This window comes from Schistocerca nitens, chromosome 3, assembly GCF_023898315.1.
Source record: "Schistocerca nitens isolate TAMUIC-IGC-003100 chromosome 3, iqSchNite1.1, whole genome shotgun sequence".
Lineage (NCBI taxonomy): Eukaryota > Metazoa > Arthropoda > Insecta > Orthoptera > Acrididae > Schistocerca > Schistocerca nitens.
Window position 1 is genome coordinate 84,748,433 of NC_064616.1, and position 15,489 is coordinate 84,763,921.

The window sequence follows — 15,489 nt, forward strand, 5'->3', positions numbered from 1 at the left end:
TTGTGGTGTATGCTCTCGTTACGGTACTTGTTCAAAGCATCGAGTGCGTACACAAAAGACAACAGTTCTTTTACAGTTTTCCACCCACTACACAATATATCTTTCCTGGCATAAATGGGTAAATGTCTTATAAAAATTTGTACTAACCCTTCTTCCTCCATGAGCTTATCTAAGTACTTCGAACATATTAAATTCCAGTCGAAATACTTTCTCATCGTACCCCACACACTGTTATAATCCTGAGGGTCCCACAAATCAGATATTAATTTTTCCTGGGTGCTTCCAGCTTTTCACTTAGAGTTGCTGAATCTGCCTTCTGGTCATCTAATTTAGTATTCAACTGAGTATTCACTGAGTCTAACCTGTGACTTAAAGTAGTCATTTGCGCATTTTAAGCTTTGGTTAAATTTACTACTTCAGACCAGTCAGGCATTTCCCTACTCACTGTCATGGCCATGGCTGGTTCTGATATTTCCCAAATGTTTTGAGTATTATCCACATCCTTCTACTTTTAGATCTAGTGATAATTAAAAAAAATCACCTCTGAGTATAATAACTATACTAACAGTCTATTATTGAACAGTGTCCTTAACTTCACACTCAAATAGTTATTGTCTTTTGCTCAACCAGTGTAGAGTTTTAGGCTCCGGGATTTGTAGTCAGCACCGGTGAGCAGCAGCTGACACCATTGGCATCAGTTGCTGGTTACGGCATCCACATTCCTGCGATGTGTATGAGGGCTGCTTACTCTGCTCACTGGATCTTCATTGTCGAATAGATCTCATCGTAACTCTTCTTAGTCTAAACTGTTCAGATTTTCCTTACGTCTTCTCTTGTATGGTATTAATTAATTTTCACCCCTTTTTACCGTTTATGCAGAATCCAACTCTGCGAAACAATTTCCCTGTCTTGTTACTATTGGTTGCTATGGCAACTCACAATATCTTCTCATCTCGATTTCGTTTCAAAATTCCTCTTTCTTTGAGCCCTGATCACGTCGGTCGCCACGTTCTAACGGTTTCGGCAACAAGAGAAGCGACGCAAAACTGGATTGCGAACATCACACTTCTCTTACTGCAGTTGACTTACTTACTGAGCTGCTTCTCTGGACACGCGGCTGCGTCGATCTCCACAACTTCTTCTCCGAAGAAATAATGCTGGTTAGAGGAATTAAAAAACACACTATCTTGAAATAATTCGGTACCCTCATAATACTTTAAGTTCAGGTATATTTTCATTTCCACAAGTTTCACATAAGCATACAAACTCTTGCAAGTCACCTGCATTGTTAACCATTAGATACTATTAAATATAATGACAACGTGGTGGGTTTAATAACTACCAGATATTTAAGACAGGTCTTGCTTCTAGCAAGTCTAACACCGAGATTAAGTAAGAGTCTCTAGACAAACCATGTTTCAGTTGTCTATAACAACTACAATTCTTCAACCACCAAAGAATAACACGTAATTACTCCTTGTGCTTTCCATACAGGTTCTATGGCACGAGCGGCAAACTCTTGTCAGTGTCGCTCGTCTGACGCAGCTCCTGTCCTCCCATGACCAACGTCCATCCTGCACACACAGACGTGTTGCGCAGTAAATAGGCTCTCTCTCACACTTATCTTTAAAACATCGCATGTTTGAGGCAGCAGGAGGTCGAGCAGTTCCAGAATTTATGTGGAAATTCTACAAGTGGCCAACCGTGTGCTCCTCGGTTTTGCTCTCACATCAGTTTACTTTTTGGTGCACGAAGTGTCATTTTTCAGTGGCTGCGGAGGACATGTGCCTTGTAGTGCTGACGGCTGTGAGGGGAGTCGTGCTGCTGCTGAACAACCCATGCCACCAGAGGAAAGGCGGCTGCAGCCACCTGTGCCTGATGGGGGGGCAGAAGCAGATGAGGTTTGTGGGACAACAGCTTCTGAGACTTAGACCCTGAGCAGGATTCAAAATCTGGATCTGCTTCTTGAAAGTAACTTGGAAATATTAAGGGGCGCTTTTTATGAATAGTAAATCTTTGTTAGAAAGAAACAGTTTGAAGGCTGAGTAGTTTCTCATTGACAAAAGCATGAAATGAGTGGTCAATAAAACTTAGTAGCAAACATTCCAGATAAAATTATATATAAGTGGCAATTTCATGATGAAAACTACCCAAGAACTTTATAAATCCAGAAAGTGCACATGGCTATAAAAAAGTGAAATGAGTAGCATGTTAATCCAGGGTGTATACACCCAGGCAACCAAAAATTCTGGAAAAAAACAGGAATTTTTTTTAGAATATGGGAATTTTTCATTTAATTTTCAGTTAAATTTCTGTTTATTTGTAACAACCAATACTTCAACAACAACAAAATTACTTTAGCCACTACCATAGGATAATCCTGTAGCAATAAAACATAAGAGAATAACACAAAAATAAAACTTTAATTGCAAAGAAAATGTGCCATTTATTACAAGAAAACAATGTGCACACAAAAGCATCTGCTGACAGCAAAATGTCAAAGGCTTCATGATGATGACCACACAATACTTAGTAACAACAAACTGCTTGGTGTGAGATTGACAGTATAGAGCAGAAGTTTTTATGACCAGTGTTTTTCCTTTCCACAGGTGTGCCACATGAAGGAGAAGCTCTGTGCTGTCACGGTGGCGGCCGAATGTGGCAGCAGGATTGGCAACATCACAGTCAATATACTTGTTTGTGAGTATATGAGAAGAAAGGGTAAATGTGCTGTCAGGTCTCACAATTTGTGCAAGATTGAGAATTAAAAAATTTCTTAAGACTTTCAAACTGGTGACAAAAAGTTACTCCAGTCTCATTTCTCCATTAGGAAAAGCAGTTAACTTTCTTGTAGCTCAACTTGAGGTGATTAGTGGGTTATCAGTGTTGTTAGCCTTCTTATATGAAGTGTACTTTATTCTTCATAATTTGCCCTATGTTTAGTGGGATCATTTTTTTTACCCTAGTCAGCTGTTCTCGAGACCCACCCAAGTGCAAAAATACTTTTTGCCCGTTTATTGGAGATGGAAGACTTACGTCTTGCTCCAGCAGCCAGAGACAGCGAAAAGCTTACATGTTCAGTAGTCTTTGTTGTGTGTGTCTGTGACTCAACATCTCTGCCATATAGTGAGCAGCATCCTACCTTTTTCATAATACATCAGAGTCCCGCTAATCCAAACACTGGTAATCTAAATGTTTGGTTAATCCGAACATGAAAAATGTTGATCTAAGTACGGAAAACTGTGCTGCACATACACACTATTTTCACTTACACAGTACAGTAAACATGTATTAGGAAAATTGGCATGAAAACATTAGGTTTAAACAATGAATAACAATGAAAGAAAATCTGTCAAATTTACTAAAATACAGCGGACATTTTACCCCTACTTTTTAGATGACAAAAACTCAATCATTGTTTTTTGGCGTAATGAAGACAGTTTGGTAGATGACGCATAGTTGCGCCGTCATCTCATGAACATCAAATCAGCATGTGTAGCAGTGGGCTGTTGCTCCAAATAACATAACACGAGGTCAAGGACTATTGCTGCATCACTGTGTGGCACCAGCTCTCCTTTGTCCCTTTCAGGCACATTGCCACTTCTGTCACAGCAGTCCACTTCTTCCTGGTCTTGAGTCACTGCAGCAACAAAATTAGCGTCAATAAGGTTGTGCCCCATCCGCTGCCATACACTCGTCTACGTCTCCTTCACTAGCTTCTTCACATCCAGGGATTGTCAGTATCATTTGTAGTAGATTTTCCACTTCACTTTCAACTAGGTTGTCCTGAAATTCAAAATTCAAGAGATGTCCACAGTTTTCTCCACTATTTTCTCAGAGTATTTTCTGAAATATTCCGTCACGCCTCAGTGGCCCAATAAACAACATCCTTCACACTGGTCTTTTTATTTTGTCCACTAAAGAAATGCTATAATCTTGGATCAGCATTCTTAAAAATTGTTTCCTGTAAATGGTTGCAGTACGTCCTGGTCCATCGGCTGTAGAAGTGGGTAACATTCAGCGGCAGAAACTTCGGCATAGTTTCTCCGTCACATAATTCCTCAGTGCTGGGGTGAGATAAATGATTTTCCTTAGTAAACCGTCGAACAGAGGGAACAAACTGGCCGTGAAACCATTTTGAGCAGCTTATCATCCCCCTGTGCTTTTTTCTGGTTGCAATAATATACGGGCAGCGACTTCATGTTGCAGTTTTTAAAGGTTTTGGGCCTAGCAGATTTGCTGATCAGCATTAAAGGCAGCTTGTGATTACCAGCAGCAATGCTGCATGCTAATAAAGTTACATGATCTTTGCACATTTTAAAACCAGGAGCATGGTCATCTGCTTTTGATGCCAGGCTTTTTGTTGGCAATGCCCTAAAATTAAGGCCAGTCTCGTCAGCATTATATATTTGTTGGGGAGAATACTTCCCCTCACTTTTCATTTTTTCAAACTCACCCAAGTATTCCTTCACTGCATCATGTTCAGAAGAAAGATTCTCTCCAGTAATTGTTAGCTGACGGATTCTAAGACTTTTTTGAATCTGTCCAACCATCCCGTACTCGCACTAAAAGACTCATCACCATTCGTTAACTTGGTCAGGTAAACAGCCTTCTCCTGAACCAGTGCTCCACGCAAAGGAGTTCCCCTTTCTCTTTCCTGCGTAAACCAAAGGGAAAGAGCTTCATCCACTTAATCGTACTAGGACTGTTTCAAAATCTTCTTCCAATCAAAAATGGTTGCTTTACACCACCCAGTTCCTTTGCCAGTTTAGATACATTCTCACCATACTCTATCCACTTCAAAGCATTCAGTTTTTCTTTGAGAGTTGATGGTGCACGTTTCCATTTACTCATGACGAAAATACATATACCACCACCTGAACGAATATAGTACAGCAGTTGCGTGTGCCAGCGATCGATAACTAACATAACCAAGCACTTTGCGAGCCAGCTGACAGTGCAATGACCTCAGACACTACAAAGGTCTCAACAATGCACAACAACAAGGGCAGGGAGTGAGAGTGAGCCATTGTTCCCACACTTGTTCCCATTTGTTACCATGGTGTACCCACTTATCTGCTTGGTATACTTCATTCTAGAAAGTCATCACCGTAATTCTGGCTAATCCGAACAAATCGGTAATCCGAACACATCGGTAATCCGAACAAATCGGTAATCCGAACAAATCGGTAATCCGAACAAATCGGTAATCCGAACAAATTGGTAATCCCAACAAATCGGTAATCCGAACAAATCGGTAATCCGAACAAGGTCCGGTCCCAATTAGTTCAGATTATCGGGACTCTACTGTATTGTTATTATTCCATCCTGGGTTTTCCATTGTTTCATTGTGATTCCAAAGTCCATGATTTAGTGTAGGATTTTGAGTTTTCAGGAGATTGTAATATTTTTGGTATCAATATCTTGTTGGGACAGAAATTTTCCCTTAACTTTTAAATTTTATATGATTGGTGGAATAGTTAAATTCTTCCACTCATTGATTTGTCGAAAAGTGAGTTGCACAGGCCACAGAAGCTGATCCAGATCTCAACATTTTGCTAACATATATTTGCACATATTTCCCTCACTCACTCAATAGCATAAAGAACTCCGTCGTGCATCGATACTTTGCATGTCGGCATAGCCTCACTGTACAGAAAGGAGTAATTCTTGTTCAAAACGACAGTGGACAGTCGTGTGTTGATCTGTAAAGCTTTGTAAAAAGAAGTGTTGCAGTTTTCACCAATGACACTGGGGGATCGTTTGTATGAACCAGTTAGCACGTCGACACTGTACTTGGCAGGGTATGAACACCAAATAGAACAGATGACGTTACAGTGTCATGCGTGTGTGGAAAATCAGTCTGTTCTGCCACAAAAACACTCTGCTTGGCCTACATCGTAATCACCACAGCAATAGGTTACATAGACTTTGCGGGATCTTTTTGGAACACTGGCTGGTTAGTTACAGTTGACTCGTATAGCAAGTTTCCTTTTGCTGTGCCAATGAACTCGACAACGTTGCATACCACAATTCAGGTGTTGTCATCCATTTTTTGCCTCGAAGGTTTACCTGGAGTTATAGTGTCAGACAATGGCCCTCGGTTCACGTCAAATGAATCTGAAACATTCTGAGAATGAAATAGCGTACAGCAACCCACTAGTGCACCGTTCCATCCAGAGTAAAACGGAGAAGCGGAATGTTTTGTCAGAATCTTCAAGCAGCAGATGGCCAAACCGCGCTCTGCACACATCGGGGATCGAGCATTGCAACTGTTTCTCACCTCGTATCGTTCGCACCCACTAGACGGACCATCGCCAGCGTAACTGCTTCATCGCCGCCGCCATCGCTCCACCTGCTCTACCCTCCTCGGCATTCGGTGCTGAAGGAAGGCCACAAGTACCACTTCGTGCCACACGATATTGTCCTTTACAGGGTTTTTAGCAGTGGGCGCAAGGCGAGATAGTCTGTCGACTTTTCGATTGCACGTATCTCACTTCCGGTCCAGACGGCTTGCACTGTCGACATCAAAATCGACTTCACCTCTGTCATGTGCACAATGATTTTGCAGTGTCTCTTTCCCAGGTTCATGGGTCCAAGAACAGTGAGGCCACAGGAACTGCCAGAGAGTGTCCTGTGGAGAGACGGAGCATTCGCCTCCTCTCATCCTACCGATGAAGCTGGACCTGCCCACACTGCAGCAGTCTTCATCTGGTTCCTGGCATCAGGGGGACGTTTCCGCCAGAGCGCAGTCTGGATGGCGGGGTACGACCAGAAGCTTGATGTCCCCTGCAGCCACAGCTTCTGGTCCCGTAAGGTGCCCACCCTCCTGCCTCCCCTGCCACGGTCGCACTTCCTGAAGATGACGTCAGCCAATAGCCCGCTGACTAGGGCTGCACCACGACAGGAGCGGTCTCTACAAGAAGATAATATAAGTGCTGCTCCTACCAGCCTCGGCCGCACAATACTAGATCAGCAAGGTAGCGGACCGCACAGTACTAGCAGAGAGCACTACGACAGTAATGACAGGAGATCCATATCAATTGCTTAGATTGACCTTGTATGCAGCAAAGGACTTCGATTTTTTGCATGTCGCCCATCGCTTGTGACACCATTGTACATTGAAAGTTAAGTATTGTCAAACTTTTTTATGGTAACAAAAACTATTAATGTGATTTGCTTGAATTGTTGAATAGCTATCCGAGAATGCAGCATCCTTTAGGCACCCTATAAGCGATGAGTGAGCAGGACCCCTCACTCGATGTACCTTGTGACTGAACTGTGGTAATGTTCCTATGTACTTTTTCACCCAGTCATAACACAAATAAGTGACTTCTTGAGCAGATTCATTTCCATAATGTGTGAGGTCATCCAACTTATCTCTCTGACTTCCTTCACAATACACATTAAAAAACTTGTATGATTGATGCAGTTTATATAATTTGAAGCACGTGAACTAGCTGCAGCAGAATACTTTGAAAGGATTGTTTCTCCCTCCTGTAAATCTGCTTTCATGTTCAGTTGTCTTTGTATGGCATTTGTTACATTTAAAAAATTAAAAAGGTGTCTTGTCACATATCCCAAATATATGATATTTTTTGCCACACAAAAAGGGTTCCTTGTATTCAATATTGCCATCGTCTCTTTTTCAATGATTATAAATAAAACACAATACTTTTGCTTCTGTTCTGTAGACCTAGACCAGAAAAGCATACAACCACAGCCCCCACAGGGTTAACATAAATAGTGCACATATATGGAGCAACTGATGCTATTTACGCATTAACACTGTGATATTCCAATTTTTGTGGTGATGCAGCCCTCCTGTGCAGTTATTACAGAAGTTCGATATGGTAGAGTGTTATACTGCCTCGTTAATCAAAATGAATATAGAATGAAATTTCACTCTACGGCGGAGTGTGCACTGATATGAAACTTCCTGGCAGATTACAACTGTGTGCCGGACCGAGACTCGAACTCGCGACCTTTGCCTTTTGCGGGCAAGTGCTCTACCAACTGAGCTACCCAAGCATGACTCACGCCCCTTCCTTTCTTCCAGGAGTGCCAGTTCTGCAAGGTTCGCAGGAGAGCTTCTGTGAAGTTTGGAAGGTAGGAGACGAGGTACTGGCAGAATTAAAGCTGTGAGGACGGGGCGTGAGTCGTGCTTGGGTAGCTCAGTCGGTAGAGCACTTGCCCGCGAAAGGCAAAGGTCCCGAGTTCGAGTCTTGGTCCGGCACACAGTTTTAATCTGCCAGGAAGTTTCAAAATGAATATGCTGTCACACAGCAAGTATCACTTTTAAAATGTGAACATAAGACTTTCATTTTGAAAAAATAAAAATTGATCTTCGCATGAACTTTCCAGAACTATACAATACATCTAATTATCACAGAATAGAAATAAATCACTACATTTAACTCAAATGTTAGTCTAAACATCCACTACAAGGAAGAAGACACAACTATCACGTAAATTATATTTTGTTCCTCGAATATTCTTTTACCAGTCTCCCATGACAAGACTCTTGAGATTTCACAAAAATGGATTTCTGACTCCTCACAGAATTTGAAGTACAAATAATAATAATAATAATAATAATAATAATAATAATAATAATGATAACAATAATAATAATAATATCTTAGTATGCACCCTGTTTCTCACATACACATAACAGCTTAACCCCCATTATGGAACTGCAGTTCGCCCATCAGCAATAGGTACATATGTATAGGTACATATGTAGCAAGTTACACCCTTTACACCTGCTAAACAAGAACCACTCAGGATCTGATATTGGAAGGCAATAATTTAAAGAAAGACTGTGGTCATCAGCTCCAGTGCACTTAGTTTCAAAGACATGAATGTCCATCACTGAAAAGAAATTGTAAAGAATGGACACAAACAGATGACAGACACAGAAAATGAGAGAATTTTCATAGAAATATTCCTAATAAGTCCATAAAAATCCAAAATCAACCACTATCTGTGCTTTACATTCCATTGGGCCTGCAGCATAGTATATGTCAGTTTAAGACATAATGGAAATGAATTCTCCAAACCCAGCTGTAGTAAGGTAACATATATATATATATATATATATATATATATATATATATATATATATATATATATATATATATATATTTTAATATTCTACATGACAGACCGGATTCGGCCTACTGTCAAGTATGAAGTGACCTGTGAAATTAACATTGGTATGATTATCTATACGTCAGTTGTGATTGTTTTATGTTTACATTTGTATTGGTACTTGCGTCTAGTTAGAAGTGATGACTATATTGCATTTATAGTAATTTTTTTTCTGTCGTTTCTTGGTAAGTATAATACTTTTTGTTGTTATGAAATGTAAAATATATGTTTTTGTCAGATGTTCAGACAATTCAAGTTTACAGTTCTTTACTACGATGTTATATGTTTACAAAGTATATACAACTTATCAGAGATGATGTTACATTGCACTGTCCTTACTTTCCTTTAAATTTTATCTATGGTCTGTGTAAGTTTTGTTAACCATATTACTATTTCATTTTGCATTCTATTAGGTCAATGAAGGTTTTGAGATAGTATTTATGTTTAAAATCTGTGTGTTCATTTAGAATTTTGTGCAGATATTTCCTTGTATGAATACAAATCTTCAGTTCTTTGAGAATGTTCACAGTAAGTCCTTTCAGTATTTTGTGTAACTGTATATACTTTGAAAACACATAGCATCATAGTAAAGAACTGTGAAACTTAAACTGTCAAAATATCTGACAAACATGTATATTTTATGTTTCCTAACAATAAAAGTATTATACTTATCAGGAAATAACCAAATATATATAAAACACACACACACACACACACACACACACACACACACACACACACACACACACTATAGATGTAATATGGGCATCACTTCCAATTAAATGTAAGTACCAATGCAAATGTAAACATAAAACAGCCATGATTTATTTATAGATAATCTTAGCAATGTTATCTTTGCAGGTCAAGTGATAATGGCAATAAGCCGAGAGAGGCCTGTTGTGTAATATATTAAAAATATATTACCTTATTGTAGCTAGTTTTGGAGCATTCATTCTCATTATCTGTGCATTAACACTTTAAACTCAAGAGCAGTTGAGATCCACAGTCATCATGCCACTTGTCTTCTGTTCCATTCACACCCCTGATCCAGTTTGAGACGATCACTGACATCTAAAACTGTGAAACATCCGACATACCATTCGCCCTCTTTTCCTTCTCATATATAGTTTTCCAGCATTTTCCTTATACACTAAAGTCAATTTGTTATCAGCTTTGATATGTTACCGCCATCTCTTCACAACTTTCTAATGTGTTTGGCAACCATCTTATATTGCTATTATCTGTAACACACATAGCTTTTAGTTAAAAACATTTAAATATATCACACTGCAGGTCCAGCAAACCTGAAGGATTTGTAGCTACATCATTTCATCTTCACTTTTTTCCCCCATCAATCCATCAAATTTATTTCAGCTCTCTCTCTCTCTCTCTCTCTCTCTCTCTCTCTCTCTCTCTCCACACACACACACACACACACACACACACACACACACACACACACACACACACACACACAGAGAGAGAGAGAGAGAGAGAGAGAGAGAGAGAGAGAGAGAGAGAGAATATTGTATCCACGACACCATTAATACAGCACCATTCTTTGACTTTTAATTAAAATAGCTAATTCGTGTATATTGTTTTCAAATGAAATTGTCGCAAAAATTTCTTAGTGAAATAATCGTAAAACACGCAAAAATGAATGAACTTATAAACTTCAAGCACATACTCAAAAATATTTCAGAAATATTACATTATAGTGAACTTTAACAGGCAATTGAATACTTCACTTATGGATATTGTACTATACATTTTTTATCACAGAACATCCATTGACATAACAAAACAACATTTATATGGAAAAAAAGATAAAAACCAGTAAAACAGAACACTCATGTACACATGGATAAACAAATCCAAAATCATTTAAAAAGTAGAACAGAGAGAGAGAGAACTTTAAGAAACTAATGAATACCAAAAGGATTTTTTTACAGAAACCATATAGACAACAGATAAATAATCAAGTGGAAGAGGCCAGCACAGTCAATTAGGATATAAGATTCTAGCTGCTGTTGCTGCTGCTGCTGTCGTCGTCGATGTTACTGCCGCAGCTGGGTAGTTTGGGCTGTTGGGATCGTACATTGGCGGAATGCTGTAGTTGTTTCCTGTTGCAGCCTGTAAAAAATTTCACATAAATACAAATAATTACAAAAATCTCTGATTACAAAGTACAAAATAATTACAGACTGTGGAACACCTGTTTAATGGTGTTGGTAAATACAGCACATTTTCTGCTTAGATTGCCATCTTCCTGAAAAAGCCATATTCAGTTTTGTGCCTACAATACATATAGTATAATGAAACTAGGAAAGGAAGAAAGTTTTGCCAAACATTTTGTACAATACAAATATTTTTCAGGGTTTAGCTTACACACAAGATACGTTATACATAACGAGACTGTGAACTTGACAAATTATTTGTGTATCAGCTTCATGTATCACCTTCAAAGTGCCAGAGTCTCTCTTTCTGAAGGGGAGGAAGACAATGCATGTTCAGATGGTTATCAAAGTGTCACTATACCAGTCATATAAGGAGGGTCAGAGTATTAATGAACACTTAGCTATCTAACTTTATTCGACATGGCACCAACTGGACTGTGCTAAAGGTGAAATAAAAAAATGGTAATAATTGTAAGCCATGTTATAAAAAAGTCAGGAAAGGTATTCGCAGCAAATGTTGTAAACGGTGGTTTTGTGAAAATTGTTGCAAAATAAACATAAAATTTGTAACAGTGGACTACTTGTGGTCATGTAATACCTACGTAATGGAAATGCGTGAAAAAAGTATCTAAACATTATCAGAGACAAGGATTCAATAATTCGAGTGTTGCAAAGTGATACTGAAGTGTTACAAATAAAATATGCTGCTTTAGAACACAGATGCAAAATTCTGAGGAACAGCAACAGCCTGGAAGTGGGTGGAAATAAGTTTTTCGAAACACTTTTCTCACATATACACAAAAAATGTAATGCATCTACAAAATAAAATAGAAAAAAATGTGTACGAATAGTAGAGACAGAACAATGTTCTACACAAATTCAAAATTTAACCAATAAATAAATTTTACGTTTAAGAATGTAGAAGACCACACTGTTGTGTTAAGCTCCATGTGTAAAAATACGAAATCTGAATAGAAGAGTTCTCCCACCACAAAACATACATGCCTCATGAACTTAAAGTCAAAATATTTGGAGACAGTCATGCACGCAATGTTTCAAACTTTGTATCAAACTCTCCTACATAAATTGTCAGTGTCTCAGCTGCGTGTTAGGCCTGGAGTGAAGTTTGGATACACGTTCAACAATGTTGAGAAGGAATGTGACAATTCCACTAAAAGAGATTGTGTTGATCTCAGTGGGATCAAACAATGTTTACTGCGACAAGACCAGTGAATTAAAAAAAAAAGTCATTATCTCGCAGCTACTGCAGACTACAAATGTGCTTGTGACAAAACTACCTATGAGATTTGATCTGGTGGACTGGTCTTGTGTGAATAATGAAAATCGATGAACGAATCAAAAACTAAAACACTTCTGCTTGAAATTCAAAACTTAAGCCTTTTTGTCATCAATAATTATGAAAAATTTAGTTTCACAATGCATGGATGACAACTGAATTGATCTCGTAAGAAGAGACTTGCATCAGATATAAATGAAACTGTTGATAAAAATGATGTCACAAAAACAGCTGCAAAAACAAAGAAGTCCTCTCCCTATGTGCTGACAGGTAGGGAAACTAGTGAAAGGGGCCAATTCTATCCAGATTTGGCCTAACACAAATAACCCAGAAGTATTCAATACACAGGTGGAAGTTCCTTTACCTTGTAATCACATCAGTTTTAATGATGCTTTGGTTGGCTGGTTGGTTGGTTTGGCGTATAAAGGGATCAAACCACAGGGTCATCAGTCCCTTTTTCTACAGGCAAACAAGATTAAAGGTAAAACAATTCCAAAAAGGAGATGGGAGAGTAAGAGGGTGTGAAACTAATGGGAAACCACACTGAAAGAGAAAACAAAAGAAGCGAACCAAAATGGGAAAATATAGACTAAAAGGAAAAGCAGAGGAATGTATTAAAATCATATAACAGATGGCCTGGGATCGCTGATCACAAGAATAAAAAAAAGGATGAGCCAGCCACTCTGAACAACACTGAAATCTCCAGCCTAAAAGACAAGACACACACAGGGAGTGACAAAGAGGTAAAATGGAGGGAGGGTGGAGGCCTGGAAGAGAAGGCCAGACGTCCACCCTTAGATCGTATGATAAAAAACCCCCTCACGAATAAAACGTAAAACTACATCAGCCATTGAGGCATTGTCACCCACCACCATAGGTAGTCTGCCGAGGCCCTGCAAGTGGCTCGCATGGATGACCGCCACACATTTGTTGTCTCCTTGACAACACAGAGTTTATTTGGTGTACTCAAGGTGCGCCATTCCGTATCCCAGATCGTGAAAACTTTACAGCGGAAGACCACCTGGAAATCAGTCTCCGGCAGACCAATCTCCAGAGCTGGTTTACTAGTAGCCTGTTTGGCCAGGCTGTCTGCAACTTCATTTCCTGGGATCCCGACGTGTCCTAGGGTCCAAATGAAGATCACTGAACGGCTACTGTTACCGAGGGCATAAAGAATTCCTGGATCGTCATTACCAAAGGATGTCGAGAGAAGCACTGGTCGTGAGCTTGTAGGCTGCTTAGGGAGTCACTAGAGATGACAAAGTTCTTTGATTGTTTCCGACATTGTACATCTTTATTAAAAACATAATTCTGCATTATACTAGCCAGAGCTACAAATACATTAGGTTCAGTATCACTGTCTTAATGTAAAATACTCACTACAGATGATGATTCTTGGGTGAGATCACCCTCTGCATCTACACTTGATGCAGAAGTGAGAAAGTCCGTCGGTGCATTTTCATCAGCTGTAAATAGAAAGTGTGTGGTTTAACAAGTGATAAATTCTCGATATGTATAGATCAGAAAATAAATAAGTAAGTAAGAAAATGACAAAGATAATGCAAATGATTTTGTAAAACAACTGCTAAACCTCCTTACCTGGAGCAGGGATGAAGTAAGTAGTGGATGCTTGTGTTGAGCTGACTGAAGGGAATAAGTCTGATTTTATTGTTTGATTGGGAGTTTTGCTACTGCCTAGAACATCCACATAGTTTGCACGCAGACCTAACAGAAACAAGTCAATCCCTTGAAAATCACTTTACAAGAAAATAATAAATAAACTACACTCCTGGAAATGGAAAAAAGAACACATTGACACCGGTGTGTCAGACCCACCATACTTGCTCCGGACACTGCGAGAGGGCTGTACAAGCAATGATCACACGCACGGCACAGCAGACACACCAGGACCCGTGGTGTTGGCCGTCAAATGGCGCTAGCTGCGCAGCATTTGTGCACCGCCGCCGTCAGTGTCAGCCAGTTTGCCGTGGCATACGGAGCTCCATCGCAGTCTTTAACACTGGTAGCATGCCGCGACAGCGTGGACGTGAACCGTATGTGCAGTTGACGGACTTTGAGCGAGGGCGTATAGTGGGCATGCGGGAGGCCGGGTGGACGTACCGCCGAATTGCTCAACACGTGGGGCATGAGGTCTCCACAGTACATCGATGTTGTCGCCAGTGGTCGGCGGAAGGTGCACGTGCCCGTCGACCTGGGACCGGACCGCAGCGACGCACGGATGCACGCCAAGACCGTAGGATCCTACGCAGTGCCGTAGGGGACCACACCGCCACTTCCCAGTAAATTAGGGACACTGTTGCTCCTGGGGTATCGCCGAGGACCATTCGCAACCGTCTCCATGAAGCTGGGCTACGGTCCTGTACACCGTTAGGCCATCTTCCGCTCACGCCCCAACATCGTGCAGCCCGCCTCCAGTGGTGTCGCGACAGGCGTGAATGGAGGGACGAATGGAGACGTGTCGTCTTCAGCGATGAGAGTCGCTTCTGCCTTGGTGCCAATGATGGTCGTATGCGTGTTTGGCGCCGTGCAGGTGAGCGCCACAATCAGGACTGCATACGACCGAGGCACACAGGGCCAACACCCGGCATCATGGTGTGGGGAGCGATCTCCTACACTGGCCGTACACCACTGGTGATCGTCGAGGGGACACTGAATAGTGCACGGTACATCCAAACCGTCATCGAACCCATCGTTCTACCATTCCTAGACCGGCAAGGGAACTTGCTGTTCCAACAGGACAATGCACGTCCGCATGTATCCCGTGCCACCCAACGTGCTCTAGAAGGTGTAAGTCAACTACCCTGGCCAGCAAGATCTCCGGATCTGTCCCCCATTGAGCAT

General features: G+C 40.5%; 1 protein-coding gene across 3 annotated transcripts in view; it reads right to left on the reverse strand.

Annotated features, from left to right (window-relative positions):
* Positions 1-9,131: 9,131 nt before the first annotated feature.
* LOC126248053 (protein transport protein Sec16A-like) overlaps positions 9,132-15,489 on the reverse strand; it is a 252,926-nt gene continuing 246,568 nt past the window's right edge. For all 3 annotated transcript variants that reach the window (XM_049948690.1, XM_049948689.1, XM_049948688.1), the window contains 3 exons: positions 14,227-14,352; positions 14,008-14,093; positions 9,132-11,286 (listed from right to left, as the gene is read on the reverse strand). In XM_049948690.1, the coding sequence (XP_049804647.1) occupies positions 11,155-11,286; positions 14,008-14,093; positions 14,227-14,352 (344 nt within the window). In that variant the 3' untranslated portion in view covers positions 9,132-11,154. The remainder of the gene's footprint in view (positions 11,287-14,007; positions 14,094-14,226; positions 14,353-15,489) is intronic.